Here is a 20,566-nt window from a genome sequence, read left to right on the forward strand (position 1 = left end):
TTAATGATGAGCAGTGGTGTTCACTTTGCCACAAATCTTTTTACATGAGGGCATGGAGTAGGAATTGTGATGATGCACACACATATGTGTATGCAGCTTGTCTGATGCACCTGATTCGTGGAGAGTGTTTGACTCCAGCACAGCCCCTCATAAAGACCAGCATGAACAACACTGATCTTGATGCATTAGGCACTTTATTTATAGTATTAATCATCAATTTTATTTAAGTTTTATTAAGTTTTACTAATTTCTGTAATATGGTCTTAATGCTTGAAGGTGTTGTTATGTGAGTATGCTGTAATTTTGGGCCATTACTTTGATCAATAAGCTATAATTTAACAAAGTCCTTTTTTACACTGTGTAATATTAATGTAATCCCTTAAAGTAGCTATTTAATTTTCCATCTGTATCTAAGATAACCTTGAAGGGGATTTTATCTCCATAGATGTATGAGCTGAGAGGGGCTGCACCCAGGAGACTCTTGCAATCAGTTTTGAAGGGTGATGCACTGCGACAGATAAAAGTTGGATAGAGTTTCAGGAGCTATATAAAGAAAGACTTATGTCACTGTACTAATTAAATTCCTTTAGGGCTGTGCTGTTTTGAGCATAGCACTCGACCAAGAGAGCTTCAGTAATCAAGGACAAAGCATAATGATGGACCTTTTTGAAACAAGTTCCTATTTCTTTTACTTAGAGGGAGATAATGGAGCATTTCAACAGCTGGAAATGACAGATGGATCCCCTTTGTATCCAGGTAGTGAGGGGACATTATCCCCATGTCAGGATCAATTGCCGGGAGATGCTGGAAGTGACAGCAGTGGAGAAGAGCATGTTTTAGTTCCACCTGGTCTACAACCCCACTGTCCAGGACAATGTTTGATTTGGGCTTGTAAGACATGTAAACGGAAGTCAGCGCCAACGGATAGAAGAAAAGCCGCCACTTTGCGGGAAAGGAGAAGGCTAAAGAAAATTAACGAAGCTTTTGAGGCTTTAAAAAGGAGAACTGTTGCCAACCCAAACCAAAGACTCCCCAAAGTTGAAATTCTACGCAGTGCCATAAATTATATAGAGAGGCTACAAGACCTCCTTCAAAGTCTGGATCAACAAGACAAACCCCAGAAACCTGACGAGCCCTTCACATATAGTCCTAAAGAGGCTGATGTAAGCAAACAAGTGTATTTGGTGTTCACATTACTTGTCTTTAGATGTTTGTCTGGTTGGATGGCAGTAGAAATTATAATTAAAGTAGACAAATCACTGTATAAGGAGGAACATACAGTAGTAAACCTACAGGGTACATCACAAGGATTTACTGTGTATACAGCATACAACATTTTACAGCAATACTTTTGAAAAAAGGCAGCTGTAGATCAATAATGTTTTGTTTCAGAAAAAGTTGAAATGACTTACCCTGAAAAGAATTAACACAAAATACAAGTAATGTAGACTCAAGGGCATATGACCAATACAGGCGAAACGCAGTGTTGTGTCATAAAAGTATGTGTTACACTCAGCCACTTCTCAGCCAAGAATTTGTTGCTGCAGCTGTCCCAGAAACTTATTTCAAGCTTGACCATTGTAACAGAAGCAGCAAATGAAGACAGCAAGGCGAGCCAAAACATCATACATTTAAAGGATGCGTTGTAATGTTTCCCCCGGCAAAATTTCCTTCAGTTTTACACAAATTATAAAACTGCCATATTTATGTACTATTTCCAAAAGCTAGAAAATGGTATACAAAATATGGTAGCCGATTATTTACGGCAATAATTAGGCAAAGCTGCTTAAAACAATTAGAAATAGAAATGAATAGGTAATGGAAAGGCTCTAAAATGTTATACTTGTGTCAATCATGTGTAATGCAAACTGTTAGCTCTACTGTTATATTATCTATAATATCAGACAAAAATTATTATTTGTGGTACTCAGAATTCAGACATTTTGATCAACAAATTGCAGTATAAAGTGTTTAAATCTTACCCTTTTTTTTAATATATTTTCAAGTTTAGAAAGCAGAGTTAAACAATATGTGCCTAAAAGTTGGAGTAGAACACAACTTTAGAGAGCCATAAACTTTTTAAAATCTAACTTGTGATTTGATATTGATTCTTGATATATAATTATAATAGGTACACAGAGAAGATTTCTTAAGTAGCTGTCATACGGACTGGCACAAAATCTCCAATCATTCCACGATGTCAGAATTGAACTCCAAAGGAGGTAACTATATGCATTTTCCAGTGACTTACATAACTTGGGTGAATCATAGTCTCATGGGAGTCCAGGTCACCCTACCCTACTCTGTCATAATAGAGGAGATTTTGGACCACCCTGATGTAGGTGCAAGGGTATGTTCACAGGTGGTGTATATGCTGTAGAACGTCCATCTAAAACTGAGCACAGATGGAATGATAATTAACATTCAATTTGCTAATTTATGTTGAGATTTTACAGCGCAGCAAAATCTACAACTTCCTTAGCAAAGTTAAAAATAAAAAAATGTTATGCTCGACTCTCCCTGGCTTCTTTGGCATTCTTGCCCATTCTCCCTGCCTGTCTCTGAACCACCTGCCCACCTGTAATGATTTTTGCCCATGCGACCACTGCAGACAATCATAGGCATCAGTGATCATATGGGCTGAGACGTCTTTGTGAGGGGCCAGGAAATACAGTGGCAGGTTACTGGGACAGCATTACCAGGGTCGGTGTGTTAGTTTTTTTGTAGCTCACCCTGTCTGCAGAGGGCGCTACAGATTTCCTTCTGCTAATGTGACTATGGTTTCTGGTGGAATTGCAGTTTAAATTTTTAAGCGGCTTTTACACCCCTTGTGAACATACTCTAATATGTACCTAACAAAAAAAAATACTAATACATTGGAAAGATGGTGCATCATTGATTCTATTAATCTAGTTACTTATTTGTACCATGGACTACACACAAAAATATACACATAAAATAACTTTTTAAAAAAGAACATTTTCCATACTGCACCTATAACATAGAAGAACACATATAGCTCTTCTGTTATTGATAATAAGGCAGAGAATTCACTGCCACTTAAAGGGACTCTGTCAGTAAGACTTTCACTAAGAAACTAGAGTGTTATGAATGGGTCACCGAGGAGGAGAGCGCAATAGGCTATGCCACCAGAACACCAGAGAGGTTGGTCGCTCAGTGGATTGCAGACCTCTGATCTTAACAACACAACTAGCAGTAGCCGTCAAGCATTCCTACGTTGCCCTAGATGCTTCGTCACAGCCGGAGGAATAACTGAGCCTAGAGATAGAAAGGTGAAATCTAAACTGCCCCGGAGCAGATCCCCAAAGGAATAGACAGCCCCCAAAACATATATTGTCGGTGAGACAAGATGAAGCACAAACACAGACAGAAAATAGACTGAGCAAATGATAGGGCCCACACTGACTAGCTAGGACAGGACAGAAAAGGCGCTGTCTGCAATCACGCAAAAACCCTAACAATTCCAATACGGTTGATGTACAAAAATACTGAGGTTTGCACAAACCTCGCCCCCACTATATCAGCACTCAGGTGTGAACTGACGGCTAGCAACAGGCTAATACAGCAGGGGACTGAGCAAACAAACACAAGATGCAAAAATACAGGGCAGCAGCCAGCAGCCCCTGGGGGAGCAAGCTGACCCCTGACAGCAAGGCAAAATCAGATACAAAGGGTTTAGCAAATGACACTTAGCTGAAAAATGCAGGATCAGGCAGGAGACAGAAATCCTAAATAAGCAAAGAAAGGAGTATCACCGGCAGCCACTGAGAGAAGTCTGCTTGCTTATGTAGTCCCAGTCACTACCCCCACTCCTCCAATTATCTTCTGCAGCTGTTGGGTTAACATCATGTTGACCAGCTCCACTACCAGCAGTATCCACCAGAGGGAGCCTTGCCTCAAAAGTCGGATTAAGAGAGTTCAGAACACTAGAGGTAGCTAATGATAGGGTAGGGTGAAACATAGCAAATGATACTTATTATATCACCCTCCAATGCTGCATCAGAGCAAAATCCATCTTATATTGATATGCAAATTTACTGTACAAGTGAACTGGTGTATGTATGAGTGCACTTGCAGACTAATGCTCCTCTTAGTTTCTCCTCAGTGGCATCGTCCCAGCTTTTTGATTGACAGTAGAGACAGAGGCTTCCTTGCAGGGTGTCACCTCTGCTCTCATCTGTCAATAAAAAATAGGTGCAGTGCTAACAGGAAGAAGCAAAGGGAGCCATAGGCTGCAAGTGCACTGAGGCACCCACCAGTGCAAATGCAAAGCTAATTTGCATACAACTAACAATATTATTTTGGTGTGACACAGCACTGGAGACCAATGAAACAGATATCATTTGAAATATTTTATACTACCTTATCCTGCTCAACCTTTGGTTTATTAGTAGAAGTCTCTGCTAAAGAGGTTATACAGGGCTTTGACATTGATGGCATAATGTTAAAACAAGCGATCAATAGGACAGTCAAATGTTTAAAGCGGCCTATGATGCTCCAGTGAAGTTGATTCTCCTTAATTATTTAAAGGGAACCTGTCAGGTTGTAAATGCTGTGAAGTCTTTAAGCAGTATGGTATAGAGCAGGAGACACTGAACAGATTGGTGTAAAGGTTATGGGAAAAGATTCACTATAACCTGTATTCATTGAATCAATACTCTGCAGTCAAGGGGTGGTCCTAATCAGTAATTGGTGTGCATATAGAGATAAGACTACCCACCAGACTGCCATGTCTGGAATGACAGGAATGGCAGGTTCCCCTTAACAGCTCCACAGTGAAAATATTATATTGTTTAACGTTATTTTATGCATATGTTAAAATAAATGTATATGTGTAGTTTATGCTAAAAAAAATCCTAAAATTAATAACATAAGAGATGCACCATCTTTATATTGCATCAGTACCTATATTATAATAGTGCTTTTTTAGAGAACCATTAGGCTATGTGCACACGTTGCCGAAATCCCGCGATAACTTCCGTGGGAATTCCGGAATTCCATTCCGCGGGAAAATCGCATTTTAAATTCCCGTCATTTTCCTGAGGAAAAACTAGCAATTTGCAAGCGTAATTAGCTTGCAGAATGCTAGCGTTTTCCATGTGATCTATAGCATCGCTTGGAGAACTGATTGACAGGTTGGTCACACTCGTCAAACATAGTGTTTGACGAGTGTGACCAACTTTTTACTATTGAGGCTGCCTATGCAGCATCAGTAGTAAAAAGATCTAATGTTAAAAATAATTAAAAAAAATAAAAAATCGAGTTATATTCATCTTCCGGCGTCCCGCGCAGCCTTCCCGGGCCTCAGCGATGCTCCCGATCCCAGTAATGCCTTACGAGACCTTTGATGACGTCGCGGTCTCGCGATACTGTAGCGATCTCGCAAGGAATAGGGACCGCTACAGTAATCGCGAGACCGCAATGTCATCAAAGGTCTCGCAAGGCATTACTGGGAATGGGAGCATCGCTGAGGCCCGGGAAGGCTGCGCGGGATGCCAGAAGGTGAATATAACCTGATTTTTTATTTTTTATTTCTTTTTTACAGGGATATGGTACCAAGAGCCCAGAGGACAGTCTCCTCTCCTCTGGACCGTGGGTACTATCCACAAATGTTCTGCTTACTTTTCGCATGGTGGGCACAGCCACTTGCGGACAGTAAGCAGAACAATGCATTCCTATGTAGGCGGAATCCCTGCGATTCCGCAAAATTAATAAGCATGCTGCGTATCTTTCCGCAATGCGATTCCGCCGCGGGAAAATCTGCAGCATTAGCACAGCATTGCGGAATCCCATAGGAATGCATTGGATGCTTTTTTTTGCATTTTCGCGGCAAAAACGCCGTTAAAAACCACAGCAAAAACGCGAAAAAAAAAAACACGACGTGTGAACGCAGCCTTAGGGTATTGGTCTGGCACTGCTGCTCACTGCCCCTTTGTCTCATTCATGTGATTTAGACGGTAATATCAGGCACATGTGCTTCAAGCAGTACAGATATGTGACTGGTAAATAATGAGGGGTTCTCAGCCTCACTAGCAGTGATCAGAGGGGGTCCAGGTGTGACACCCATTACACAATAATCCAATATTTATGGCCCATTTCTTGAGATCAATTTGAAAGTCTCAAAAAAAATTGAATCATTATCCAGAGGAAAACAGTGAAGACATATACATTTGCTTTCCTCAGGTAGATCATTTTGGGCACATTTTGAGCAACAACATACACTAGCATGTATTTTTCGAACTACAGTCTACCATAAACAGATGTCCACAGTCTAACATGAATATTTTAGTGCAGGTTCATCAAAGATATATCTATTCTTTAAGGCCAGATTCACACACCTGTGATTTGTAATCCATGTACACAATGGCATAACTAGAGTTTGATGGACCCTGGTGTAAAATTTGGACCTGAGCCCCCACCTGCATGTTGGTCAGATGTATGGGCCCTTGTAGTGTTCTAAATCAAATAAAGAAATACGTGTTGCCCCCCATAGTGTAATAAGGTCCACCATCATATACTAATATCCCTCATCATGGACCCTTTCCTGGTATAATGTCCTCCATCCTGGGCACCTTCTTTTTATAATGTCCCCATCCTGGGATGCTTCCTGGTATAATGTCCCCAATCTTGGGCCCCTTCTTGGTATAATGTCCTCATCCTAGCTTCCTCCTGGTATAACGTTCCCTATCCTGGTACAATTTCCACATCCTGTAATAATGTTCCCTCATCCTGGTGTAATGCCATCTCTCTTGGGCCATCCTATAATAATGTTCCATTATCTACCTCTATTCTCTAACATCGGTGGGCCCCCCTACCATATGGGCTTGATCGCGGTCACACCCTTGCATGTATAGACTCTAATGTACACGAACCAGCCAGGAGTCTCCTGACCCAAACTCAAGAGCCTAATAGGCTAATATATAAGACTGTCGAGTTTGGGTGAGGAGACTCATAGCCAGTCACTGCATCGGGATCTGTAAATGGGGCTTAAAATATGGATGTGTTAATCATAAGCGGTACGTATGAAAATAGGACCATTAGTAGTACATGACTGTGCAAATCACTGAGAAAGCTGATGTAGCTGTTGTAATTATCTTCTATTGCAGCATTTGTCACTGGCATTTGTTTTCCAGAAGGATCTGTTCACGAGTCCTCAGCTTCCTGCAGCCTTCAGTGCCTTTCTTCCATAGTAGACAGTATATCATCTGAAGAGCCGAAGGTCACATGCACTATTCAGGAACTGGTAGAAAGCCCTAATCCCATGTAATACGTCACGCCTGTCTGCCAGACAAGAACCATTGCCGTGATAAAATGGATGCCACTAGTAAAGAGATGGACGTAATGCTCCCCCGACTAGTTAAGGGGTACATACTATTTTATCTATAGTGGACTTCCACAAAATCATTCAAGTCTATTTATTACCAAAATGTCATTTTGTTTGATGAAAGTATTTCCTTCACATGCAGCAAAATTCATTCCTGTCTTTGTCACATGCAAAGATGTCATTTTATATTTTTCTTTACATACTGGTAGTTCCCCATCTTCTTATAGGAAATTCTTTTCATTCTGGAAGTGGACAGGTTGTACATGTGGCTTATCTCTAACATGTAAGATATGTAAAATGTTACTTTAAAGAACAGAAATGTAGAATTGCTGTTATAAAGTGAATTCTCTATACGTGTTGTTGGCATATATGTATTTTACAGTAATACAAATATACTAGATATTCGATCACATGGTTTATGAGTATTTCTGATTTACACAATTAGCATAATATTCAATGTACTAATTGTCTCATATCACATGTCACTTTGGACCCTAAAGACTTTTACTCCCTGTATTTACTGTAAGGGCACTTTCACAGTGTGTTTTGTCCCCCATTCATTGGTCCTGTCAGGGTCTATCTCAGAACTCCCCGCAAAGCAGGATTTGGGTGTATGCGCTGATGGGGCCATAGACTATAATTGTGACAGCAGTGTACACCTACTGGAAAATGGTGTACAACACAGCAAACATTAACTCTACCATTGCAGTGTATGGTCCCATTGGACCATACACCCAAATTCCTTTTTTGGGAGGTTCGGACGTAAGTCCCAATGGAACCAAAGAGCTGATGCCAAAAAGAAGTGTGAAAGCACCCTAAGTCCATTGTCGGATTGTTTTACTACTTTTTAATACATGTACTACACATTAAAAATCCAAGAAAAAAGAAAAATTAGAATATGCCCAGTAGTAAGTAAATCAGTAAATAACAACATACTTACCGTAGTTTATGTTTATTTGTTTTATTCACTTATTTAGTGCCATTAATTCCACAGCGTTTTACAGATATTATTGACTTTTTTATTGTACCGCATATACTCGTGTATAATCCGAGATTTTCAGCTTATACACGAGTCATTGTCCAGAAAGCCGACGGGGGAGGGGGAGAGGCAGAGCAGCAGCAGGAGCCTGCAGCTGTGACACAGTGACATCTGCAGCCGCCGGCTTCAAGGAGACGTCATACTCACCCTTCGTCGCTGCATCTTCATCCCTGCATCTCCGTCCTGGCGCCGGTAGCTCTTCCCCTGTGCTGAGCGGTCAAGTGGTACTGCTCATTAAGGTAATGAATATGCACGTGTCTCCACTCCCATAGGCATGGAGCGCATATTCATTACCTTAATGAGCGGTACCACGTGACTGTTCAGAACAGGGGAAGAGCTGCCGGCACTGTGAAGGAGATGCAGGGATGGGAAGGAGATGCAGGGATGGCGCAAGGAGGGTGAGTATGACAGGGGGTTGTGAGCCATGCATTCAACGATGAGATGGAGGAGTGAGCCATGCATACAACGATGCAACAGGAGTGAGCCATGTATACAAGGATGGGAGGGGGGGTGAGCCATGCATACAACATGGAAAGCCACAAATACCAGGACAGGATGGGGAGAGCCACACATAGCAGGACAGGGATATGGGGACAATGCTTACCCGGTTTATACTCGAGTCAATAAGCTTACCCAGTTTTCCGTGGCAAAATTAGGTGCCTTGGCTTATACTCGGGTCGGCTTATACTCGAGTATATATGGTATTTATTCAAGCATTTAAATACAAGAGATCATAAAACATTACAAATTTACAGGGATATTCATGATTAAGGCTGTGTGCCCACATTGCATTTTTACGTGTTTTTTATGCGTTTTTCGGGGTCAAACCGCATCAAAAACGCGTAAAAGAAGCATCCCATTCATTTTAATGCATTTTGGCCTTTTTGTGCCAATGGATGCGTTTTTTAAAAAAAACACTGCATGTTCATTAATTTCCGCTTAGGTCCGCGTTTTTGGCTATTTCCTATAGCCCAGAAGACGCGCGGAAAAAAACGCATCAAAAACGCGTGTTTTTCTGCAAAAAACGTGCAAAAAATGCGGGTTTTCTGGGAAGGAGGCCTGTTTCCTGAGCGTTTAAAAACGCTAACGTGGGCACATAGTCTTAAACTTAAAAAAAAATTAATTCAGTGACACTTTCATTTAGTACAGTTGAGGCCAAAAGACTGACACTAATCTTGATTTGCACAAAATTTGCTGCTTCAGTTTTTATAGTTGTAAGTTGCATTAGCTCAACAAATTGTTATGAAGAGTAATCTGAAGAATTGCGAAAATTGCTAAGTTATTCCTTGACATTAAAATGCACTCCATCACAAAAACACCCTTGAATTTCAGTCCTGCCACAAAATGACTCTTAATTCATTTCAGTCATTTTGCTTACTCCGGAGAGAGTGTTAGCGAGGACAAGGCAAGCGATACCACGCTGTCATTGAGATTGAATTATATTAGTTTAACACTATTTTGTTCGAAAAGGTGTAAAATCCAGCCCACCGTGACAAGATGTTCCCAATTAGGATGGTCCTATCCTTTTTTTAGTATTAAAACCTTACATTGTGTCAGTTGACCTCAATGTGAATAAGGGCAGAGCAGGACAAGGGCCCGACTGTTCATACACCTGCCCGTAGGAAGCTATATAGTTAAATGCCTAGCTCAAAAAGATGGCCATACCTCTGTTTGTGCAAAGTACAAGAAACTACAGCAAAACCAAAGAAATGATCTGGAGCATAAGTTGATATGTGCTGCATAAGAACATGTTCACACTCTGTCCACTTCACAGACAAAAGCAAAAAAGAAAAGAAAATGAGTATATACCCTGTAGCAAGTAAATGTTGATCGTATGTGTATTACACATAGGCCAAATCATTGGATTTTTCATGAATAAACACAGATATTTCCAAATATTATAGCTCAAATCTACTCCAGCTAAATAGCTAGCTTAGATTTATTTTTCTATTATTCTACCATACAAAAATGCTCAAAATTTAAAAAGCGATATGAGCCTTTTAAAGGCGTTGACCAACTTTAAATAAAAATGTTCAGAATTAAGGGTTGGTAAAAATGTCTAATGCGCCTCTGATGATGTCCTGTTCCAGCCACCAAAGCGACACCTAGACATAGAGGCATAAAGACTAAAAACTAGGACCACCAGTGACACCGGAGTGGCCTGTCCTAAAAATACAGAGGGTCGAATACATGAGCATACCGTCTTCTGTTATGTTTTCACCATACATTCTATTTGAAAATATTTTAAAACTTTTTTAGCAAATTGGTGAATCTTACTCCATCCCAAATAAGTGTAAAGGGCCCGTCACACTAAGCGAGATCGCTAGCAATATCGCTAAAGCGTTACCGATTTTGTGACGCAGCAGCGATATTGCTAGCGATATTGCTATGTGTAATACTTACAGTACCTCCAACCGGCTCCCCCGCTGGTTATCGCTGATCACGCGAGATCGTCCTGCGCTGTTTCCTCCTGCCCGCGTCCACGTGTCGCTCGTCGGCGTCAGCAGGAAGCTCAGCATGAAGCGGCCGACGAGCGACATGTGGACGCGGGCAGGAGGACGCCTTCATCGCCGCGTCTGACAGATAAGTAACGACTGCCAACCGCTGCTATGTCACTGGTGAGATCTGCCTGTTTGGCAGCTCACTAGCGTCCATTTAGCGATGCACCAGCGATCCTGACCGGGTCGTATCGTTGTCAGGATCACTGGTGCATCGCTAAATGTGATGGTACCTTAAGACTGGCATGAGATATGCTAGTCTTAGTAAAGTCCCCCTAGACTCATGGGTCATTTGCTATCATGTAATAATCACAGATAATCATCTGACTGATGCAGTCATGTAGCTGGATGTATCATGGAAGATCTATCATTGGGTTGGTAGAGACAGAATAATAGTGTATGGACAAGACATCAGGAATAAGCAACTTGCAGGCACTACAGCTGTTGGGAAACTACAAGTCCCAGTTATGCCGTAAGAGTCAGTTGTCAACCTTTGGCTGTCAGGGCATGCTGGAAGCTATAGTTTCACAACAGGTGGAGTGCTGCAAGCTGTTGACCCCATGAGGGAGCATGGTTTTAATAATGCCCATAGGACATGAGAGTCCTACGAGCCACCAAGCAGGCACATCCCACTACTAGATAGTTCTTCACAAAGCAGTAGCCCGTACTGTAGACTGTAATAAGCTGTGGAATTTCTTCTGCCTCCTAGTGGACACATTCACTGGGACAACATGAAATGTTAGCAGACTTTTACTGTTAATCTGTTCAAGTGATTTTCTTCTCGCTTTTACACATCCTTAATGATCTTTAAATATCTACGTGGAAAACCTTCACTACGCTCCTCAGGCTGCATTTGGGCGTCATATTATCCATCTGTTCTCCAGCATTGCCCTTTACTGTATAACAAGTGGATAGGGTGGCCTATAAGTAGACTATGATATTTGGCATGTGCCCAAAGCAAATAATAAAGTGACTTTTTTTAAATATGACGTGTGACATGACCAATTGACCTGTGCGAACAAAAGATACAAATAAAATAATCTACAAATTAGGAAAACAAGACTTATAATTTAGCTATATGCCTAAAAGTGTTACCTACAATGCCAATAATCATTTTAAACAGAAGTATTGTTAAAGTATAAAACTAAAAAGGGAAACTGCCCTCCAATGTCCACAGTATATTTAACTTCCATCTTTTACATCCTCCTGTGTGACATTGTGGAAATTAGAAAGAGTTTAGTTCTTTGTACAACAAATTCTTTGCAGAAATTATTTTTTGCAAATAGTTAACTTTGAATATTTACTATATGTATCCTTCATTGTTGTACCTATGAAATGATCTATGTATGAATTTATCTATCCATCTATAGATTTATAAATCTATAAATCTATCTATCTCTCTGTATCTATTATCTATGTATTATCTATCTATCTACCTATACAATATGTATTTATCTATAATTCTATCAATTTATTTATCTTTCACATGTATATCCAATATCTATCTATCTATCTATCTATCTATCTTTCTCATATATATCATCTATCTGTCTATCTCATATCTATCTATCTATCTATCTATCTATCTAATATATATCTATCTATCTAATATCTATTATCTATTATCTATCTATCCAATATGTATATATCTATAAATCTATCAATTTATTTATCTATCCCATATATATCCAATATCTATCTATCTATCTTTCTCATATATATCATCTATCTGTCTATCTCATATCTATCTATCTAATATCTATTTATCCATCTATCTATCCATCTATCTATATATCTATCTATGAATCTATCTACCTTTTTATCTAACATACTTTTATTTCTATTTATGTACTTATCCCATGTCTATTATAAATATATATATATATATTTCTATAGATATTTTTCTATCTAATGTACATTACTTCTATTTTACATACCAATCCTCTATCTATCTATCTGTCTATCTATGTTGCTATCTAATGTATAGTATTTCTATTTACATGCCTATCCCATATCTATCTATCTATCTATCTATCTATCTATCTATCTATCTATCTATCCAATATCTATCTATCTATCTATCTATCTATCCAATATCTATCTATCTATCTATCCAATATCTATCTATCACTCTATCTACACATATCTCTCTATCGAGATATGTTGCTATCTAATGAACAGTATTTATATTTACCTATTCCCCTATCTATCTGAAGATTGAAATTTTGCACTTTGAGTTTAAAAATGCAAAATATTTTCTAAAAGAAAAATAAAAGCATAATGTGCTTAACACTTATTTTATTCTTGTTCTAGAAGATAAATAAAAGTCAATAACTACATTTTTCACCTTGTCTAAACTAATTCTATAACTAGATACACAAATGCTATAGTTAAATGTTTCTGATCGCATTGTACAGCACAGATGACATGAACTGATCATATCAATTAACACATGTTCAAAACAGAATTTTGACCATACATCTTAAAATGAAGAAATAAGCCTCCGATCTCACCATTTGCTGCCAACTCACCACAAAACAAAGGAAAAATAACCAACATCCACACTGTACTGCTAGAAACCGTCAACTATTTTCCTCTTGAAATAATCCATAATTCTGACATATACACATTGTAATAGACAGTAGAATAATGAATTAGGAATATACGTATCACACTTAATTTCCATTAATTATTTTCCATATATAATTTCTTAATTTCTAATATCTTGAGTCCATTAATTCTATTTTTTTTTTGAGTTCAGTTTTTCATTTTATTGATTAATGATTGTAAATATTAGGTTAGTGATGATATAAAATAATTAATAGAATGCTGCAAAAGTACTTGACACTGATACATAAACATTGGAAATGGCCCAAGAAAGGGGTTATACAAAGGTTTTTCATTGTCCTACTCCTGTTCATGTTTCCTCAGCTTGTAGCAGGAACTAGCAGCTTCTTGTATTCCCAGAGCTGCTGAGAGTATTCATCTCTTTGATCTCTCTTGGGAGTCAAAATCCAAGCAGAAACCAATGTCTTCTTCAGCTGTCCTCCTGCGGCCTTAGTAGGGACTAATTTGTTTGCTTAAGTGTGCAGGGTTCCCAGAACCCAAACTTAGCAAACTCCTCACACTATGGCCGCGAGAAATACACACAGCACCGGGCTACCGGATTCTACTTTTCTACAAGCAAAGAACAGTGCACAATGTAGACTCTGAACACAGACTCCCGAATGGGTCACATACAGTAGCATGTTAGACGCAAGTGGGTGACGGTATCAAGAAGCCCAAGGTTTTACCATTTCTGGAGTCAGGATGGTATAACAAATGCCCTTATAATAAGTCATATGTAAAAAGAACAAATAATATTAGAATGTATTCAACGACCAAAATCTGATGTCGGCCGCAGTTTGGTAATTTTAGTTTGTTTTTTTAAAGGGGTTGTCCTGTATTTCATAAATGTGTTTTTCAACAAGCTGCACTTGCCCATGGGATGTGTCTGGTTTGCAGCTCATCTACAGTCCCTTTGTGAGCTGTAATACCTGACCTGGCCCAAGAACAAGAGTGGCGCTATTTCTAAAAAATAAAAATAAAAAATCATATATATATATATAAGTCAGCAACCACTTTAGGGCTATAGTTCATCTTGTATATATATTTATTTTTCATACTAAACTTATGTCAGTTGCTTGAAGTTATGATATGACTTTCTTATTATAGAGGAGATTTTTAAAAAGTGCTACATATTAGGAATTAAATGAGCAAATGAAATGTGCCGAAACCGTGTTATGTGCGGTATCATGGCATCATCCCTTTGTTAGCCGGTCAGTTCATTACGACAAGATACATGAGTCTTGTCCAGACCTTGTTTGGGTGCGCTGTGATCCCATTTTCAGCACTTCAATCCTCAAATCCCTGAAGCACAGATTTTTTTCGCTGCCCCATTAACTGACCTTGTAGTAGGTGTTTTCTTTTGCCCCATTTAGTTCCACTTGCCAATTGCTTTAGTTTTGCTTAATTTGTTTGGAGATCAATTTACAAAAGAAAAGTGTAATCCCTCAGGGATACTGTCCACACATAAGCTGGTGACGCTGAGTGCAGACAGAGCTTTTCTGCTTCCCTCACAACCGAAAATGGAAGAACTGAAGATAAGAACCCACACAATTCACATGAACGGAGACCAGCTTGTTCCATGTCCTGTATGTATAGGAAACATTAATGATTGCTGCTCTGCAAGGGGTCATCTTCTGTATGCTAGAAATATACAATCCACACTGGCTTATACCATTAATAAAGAAATTACAGCAAAGTGGAAAATAGAAATACATATTTATCACTATATTACATACACATGCACTTTATTTTTCATTAATATATTTTTCATTACAGTGTGATAGATAGATAGATAATAGATCGATCTATAGATAGATATAAGATAGATAAATAGATAGATAAGAGATAGATAGATAGATAGATATGAGATAGATAGATAGATAGATAGATAGATAGATGAGATAGATAGATAGATAGATAGATAGATAGATAGATAGATATGAGATATATATTAGATAGACAGATAGATATGAGATAGATAGATATTAGATAGATAAATAGATAGATATGAGATAGATAGATAGATAGATAGAAAGATAGATATGAGATAGATAGATAGATATGAGATAGATAGATAGATAGATATTAGATAGATAGATATGAGATAGATATGAGATATATATTAGATAGACAGATATATATGAGATAGATAGATATTAGATAGATAGATAGATAGATAGATAGATAGATAGATAGATAGATAGATATGGACCAATAAAACTGCACTTGATATCCTCATTGGTGTGCTGCCTTCGCTTTTTGGACTCTAGACAGATAGCTAGATAGCTAATAAATAGATCAATAGCTAATAGATAGATAGATATGAAATAGATAATAGATAGATATGAGATAGATAATAGATGGATAGATAGAGATAGATAAATAGATAGATAGATAAAGCTTCTCCATTGGTCCGATTGTTATTACTGTTATAACTATAATAATATTATATATATATATAGAGAGAGAGAGATAAATAGATGTATAAATAGATAGGTAAATAAATAATACATACCGTATATATATATATATATATATATATATATACATATATATATATTATTTGCATTAATCACATTATGACCAAAGGAGGAGCATTATAATTTAACTCTGGTGCAAAAATAGCAGGCAGTACATATGCAATATTTTTTATCACCTGGTGTTACAACCTTAGATGAAGTAGTCACTATATAACGATATGGCAATATTTTACAGCTGAAAGAAATAACTGTGGTACAGCTCCTGTACAGATTTAGATGCCATTCAAGTGGCAACATAATCACGACTAAAGGTTATAACTGTCATACTTTATATGCATTATATTAGCATTTAATACAGTTATATTTTACAATTAATCAATCAATTAAAATGTTTAATTGCAAGATATTACAATATGTTTAATAGTAATAAGTGGATTATACAGAAGCTGAATAATAAAATGATTTTCTCCTAAGTAGTTTTTAGATTGCACCATCATGATCTTAATTAGTATTTTGTTAATAGGCAATTGGCACAACAACATACGGACATGTATATAAAATAATACAATATATTGCACAGAAACATAATTTATAAGATGTACTGTTCTATGCACTGATGTATTCAGTATGTTTGGTAGGACACAAGTCACATACACAATAAAAAGGAATAAAATCGAAATAAATGTTATGAATGACCCACACGGTGCAACAACACTGTAAGTAACAAGAAAGCGAATTACAGAAAGTATCTAAAAAGTGGATTTTACAAGACCTGCTGATGATCAGCTGAAAATACAACAGAATTGAGCTTTCCATAGTAACTACGCAGTTCAGTTTTTATTTAGTGTTTCTATATAATGCTAGAATTTTAAAACATCAAACACTCGCAAATGGACTTCATCATCATCCTCCTAAAAAGACATTACTCATGAAATTCATTAGGCAGAGTGACTATTTGCCTTCCATTTTAAATGGGTCATACATTAAAGCTTTATATGTGAGAAAACCAGGCAGAAAAGTGTGCCCACTGAATTGCTAACATCCTCTTTACCTTCCTCCTTCCTGAACCAAATGTGCCCGCCAGCTCAATGTAACCCAAGTGTTGTTGCACCTTGGCAAAAGCCTGCTAATGGCTTCATTACCACTTTAATTACCCCTAACAGCTCCAGTGATGTGCTGCAGCCTTTGGGAGACTTGTCATTGAGCTGTGTGAAGTAGCCGAGTGAACCAGGGGTGGAGATCCATGAAGCAGCTGGGACCCATCTGGAACTGTGCAAAGAAGCAGCTACCGGCTACTTTTGTGACACCAAACACTCCGGTTGTACATATATGCGCGTATATACACACAAGTCTAGGGGTCCCCCAAAGCGTCATCTTCTGCAATTATGAAGATGCACATATACAGTCTGCTCGGTCTGAATTGCACCATGATGTCCTTTTTAAGATGCTTAACATTAATTATGAAGCAAGAAATTACAATTTTTACTTTCCAATCACATAATATGGAGATCTCAATATTCTTATATGACACGATCCAATATTAATATTAAAAAATGCACAGTTGACTTAGAATTAATTTACATTTTGTGGTGAAAATGAGAAAAAATATTCATGAGTCGAAATTCAGAAAATGTGTTTGAAAAGCGCACAATACTACACGTTGAAGGCAACCAAATGATATGCTTCCATGCAGATATAAAATAACCTAAGACAAACAGTAAAGTGTCAAAAAGCTAATAAACTGAAACCAGACTTTGGAAGGGAGGGTCTTCCTAGACAGCCCCAGCAGGGGGATGTTTTGGGATATGCTAATGGAAATTAGTCTCAGTGGACCAACCTCCTTTCAAGGTGATATATATAAAGCTGGTGCTTCAATAAAGAGACACTGAGCCTAGGCGTACTAATTATTGAAGAAGCCAGTCTAAGACACTCTATAGGCATTTCCTGAGCCTATATCGCTTCACCCTGAGCAAGCATCTATTTTATTTCGCAAGTATGGAGATGGTTGACAGTTGCCATTTTTCCCCATCAGAATTCTTCTATGACAGTTCCTGCATCCCTTCTCCAGAGGAGGAATTTATAGATGACTTTGAGCATGGGATGTCTGTCTATGAAGTGCACAAACAAGTCTTCCAGGAATCAGATGAAGAAGAGCATGTAAGAGCACCCACCGGTCATCACCAGGCTGGCCACTGTCTCATGTGGGCTTGCAAAGCCTGCAAAAGAAAATCCTCAACGATGGATAGAAGAAAGGCAGCCACCATGAGGGAGAGGAGGAGGCTGAAGAAAGTTAACCAAGCGTTTGAAACTTTGAAAAGATGTACCACTACAAACCCCAACCAAAGGCTGCCCAAAGTGGAAATCTTAAGAAATGCAATCAAGTACATAGAGAGCCTCCAAGACTTGCTAAGAGAACAAGTGGAGAGTTATTATAGTCTTCCAGGACAAAGCTGCTCTGCACCTAACAGCCCAGTGTCCAGCTGCTCAGATGGCATGGTAAGTGTTCTGCTTAATGATACCTAGCTTGGCATTGTTGTGGCATGGTAGGTAGTGGAACTGCATTTGTAAACCGTGGAATTTATTGCAGACCAGTAGACTACAGAGAAAATATGTGATACTTCTGAAGAAATGTAATGAGAAAAATATTCCCATGTGAGCTTACATTTCCAGGCAGTGTAGGGTTGCCTGCTTGTTTATATCTATGACATTGTGGGAAGCTTTGGAAAAAAAAAACTCCAGTTAAATTAGTAGAGCCTCCCCCGGCCCCAATCCATTCTTCATGCTTAACATGTTACACATTTTTGTGAGATTGCAATTTAGGCATGCTGCTCATTTTACAAGAAACCTCTGAATTAGCAGCAGTTGATGTCATAAAAGAACATGGGATACATCTTCCAAATCTCTAGCTTAAGGTGTTAAGCACAGAGGGCCCCTAATGCAATGTACAGATTGGTATTTGAAGAGAACTCAAGCCATATTCTTTTTTTTTCTTTCTAGGTGGAATGCAGCAGCCCGCAGTGGTCCCGAAGAAATAACAGTTTTGACAATACCTACTGTTCTGACTTAACATGTAAGTGTTCTAGCTATACTTTGGGTTAACATTCAGCTTTTTGCCCACTTGAGGTTATATAGTATTTACATTATTATTCTGAAAAGTACATTTATCTGTATTTCTATATGAGACCATTGGAACATTGGGATGATTTCTGCTGAAGGACAAACCCAGCAGCCTGCTCTACCTGACCAACTCACCAATGTTACTTCTGTAGACATATGTCAGGCTTAGACAATCTAAAGATCTCCATCTGTTGTCGATTTATAAGTACCACCATAATGTGCAGGGATAGAAAGTTCTTCAAGAGCTGGCTTGCCACACTATAGCTATACTATAGGTCCTACATGGAATATTACACCTAAATGTAGACTAAAACAATGCATGTACAGTAATACAAAATTAAAAACCATTATTTTTTTTTTTTTTTGCAGCATTTCCTACAAATAAACTGACCGCACTCTCCAGCCTTGACTGCTTGTCTAATATAGTGGATCGAATCGCCTCGGCTGAGCAATGTGTTCTTCCTCTTCAGGACTCCAGCTCCTCATCTCCTTCTAACAGCACTGATTCTATGCCCAGTACCCCAGACACCCCAGATTCCCGGCCTGTTTACCATGTGCTCTAGATGTAGCATCTACAATGAAGAAGGCCATGTGCTCGAAACTAAGACAATTCTTTGAAATCAGAGGATCACTATCCCTACATATTGGGAGCAATACATTGTACAGTATATGTATATATAAAGGACGTAATTTACAGGCCTAAATTATATTTCTACATGGCTACATATCTTATTTAACTGGACTGTGCTGATTTCTGTGGCAATTAGTATTCTTTTTTTTTTTTTTTTTTACAGACACCAAAAGTATTAAACTTCTTGTCTTTGTATTAAATTCTCATAAACTATAAATGACATATAGCGCACTGTGTCATTTAGAAGGTACAACAGACGTGTGATATCCACAAATCTTGAAATGCATTTTGTAATAAATATTTTGCTTTGTAAGAAAACACAAGTGCATTTACTTTGAGAATGGTTCTTGCTATTTGTATTGAGAATTTTAACTTTTACAGAAATAAAATATCTCTTGCCGTTGCAAACCAACGCCCATTCTATATGTGTAATTGTTCTCATACATAGTAATACATCAAATACCTGCAAAAAATAAACTCCTAAACTAAAAATCAAAAAATAACCTGGCAATACTATCAGGTAGCGATTAATCCCTATGTGTGATTTGGCTCTCACAATGGCGATTAATCCCTATGTGTGATTTGGCTCTCACAATGGTGATTAATCCCTATGTGTGATCTGGTTCTCACAATGGCGATTAATCCCTATGTGTGATCTGGACAATGGTCAGAGGTACTGTAGGTTCAGGCTCTGGTAAAATAAAAAAAAAAATGGGCCACTTAGGTCCAGCAGGAGACATTTCCATATGGAGGCTAATTTATTTCGGTTGAGTCACAAATTTCCTATTAGACCTTACTTATTATATGTTCGCTGTGCTTAATATTTCACAAAGTTCATAATAAAAGTTA

At 38.2% G+C, this 20,566-nt stretch overlaps 2 protein-coding genes across 2 annotated transcripts; both read left to right on the top strand.

Annotated features, from left to right (window-relative positions):
- Nucleotides 1-653: 653 nt before the first annotated feature.
- MYF6 (myogenic factor 6) lies at nt 654-8,544 on the top strand. The gene is made up of 3 exons (XM_073556866.1): nt 654-1,163; nt 2,132-2,222; nt 7,155-8,544. The coding sequence occupies exons 1-3, from the start codon at nt 654-656 to the stop codon at nt 7,286-7,288; spliced, it is 735 nt and encodes a 244-aa protein (XP_073412967.1). The 3' UTR covers nt 7,289-8,544.
- A 9,343-nt stretch (nt 8,545-17,887) lies between these two features.
- Nucleotides 17,888-19,941, top strand: MYF5 (myogenic factor 5). Its single transcript, XM_073556867.1, has 3 exons — nt 17,888-18,465; nt 18,967-19,039; nt 19,456-19,941. Exons 1-3 carry the CDS (start codon nt 17,965-17,967, stop codon nt 19,647-19,649), a joined length of 768 nt encoding a protein of 255 aa, XP_073412968.1. The 5' UTR covers nt 17,888-17,964; the 3' UTR covers nt 19,650-19,941.
- The last annotated feature ends 625 nt before the right edge of the window (nt 19,942-20,566 follow it).

Source organism: Dendrobates tinctorius, unplaced genomic scaffold (assembly GCF_039654945.1).
Source record: "Dendrobates tinctorius isolate UK_male_01 unplaced genomic scaffold, ASM3965494v1 ptg000241l, whole genome shotgun sequence".
In the NCBI taxonomy this organism is placed as follows: Eukaryota; Metazoa; Chordata; class Amphibia; order Anura; family Dendrobatidae; genus Dendrobates; species Dendrobates tinctorius.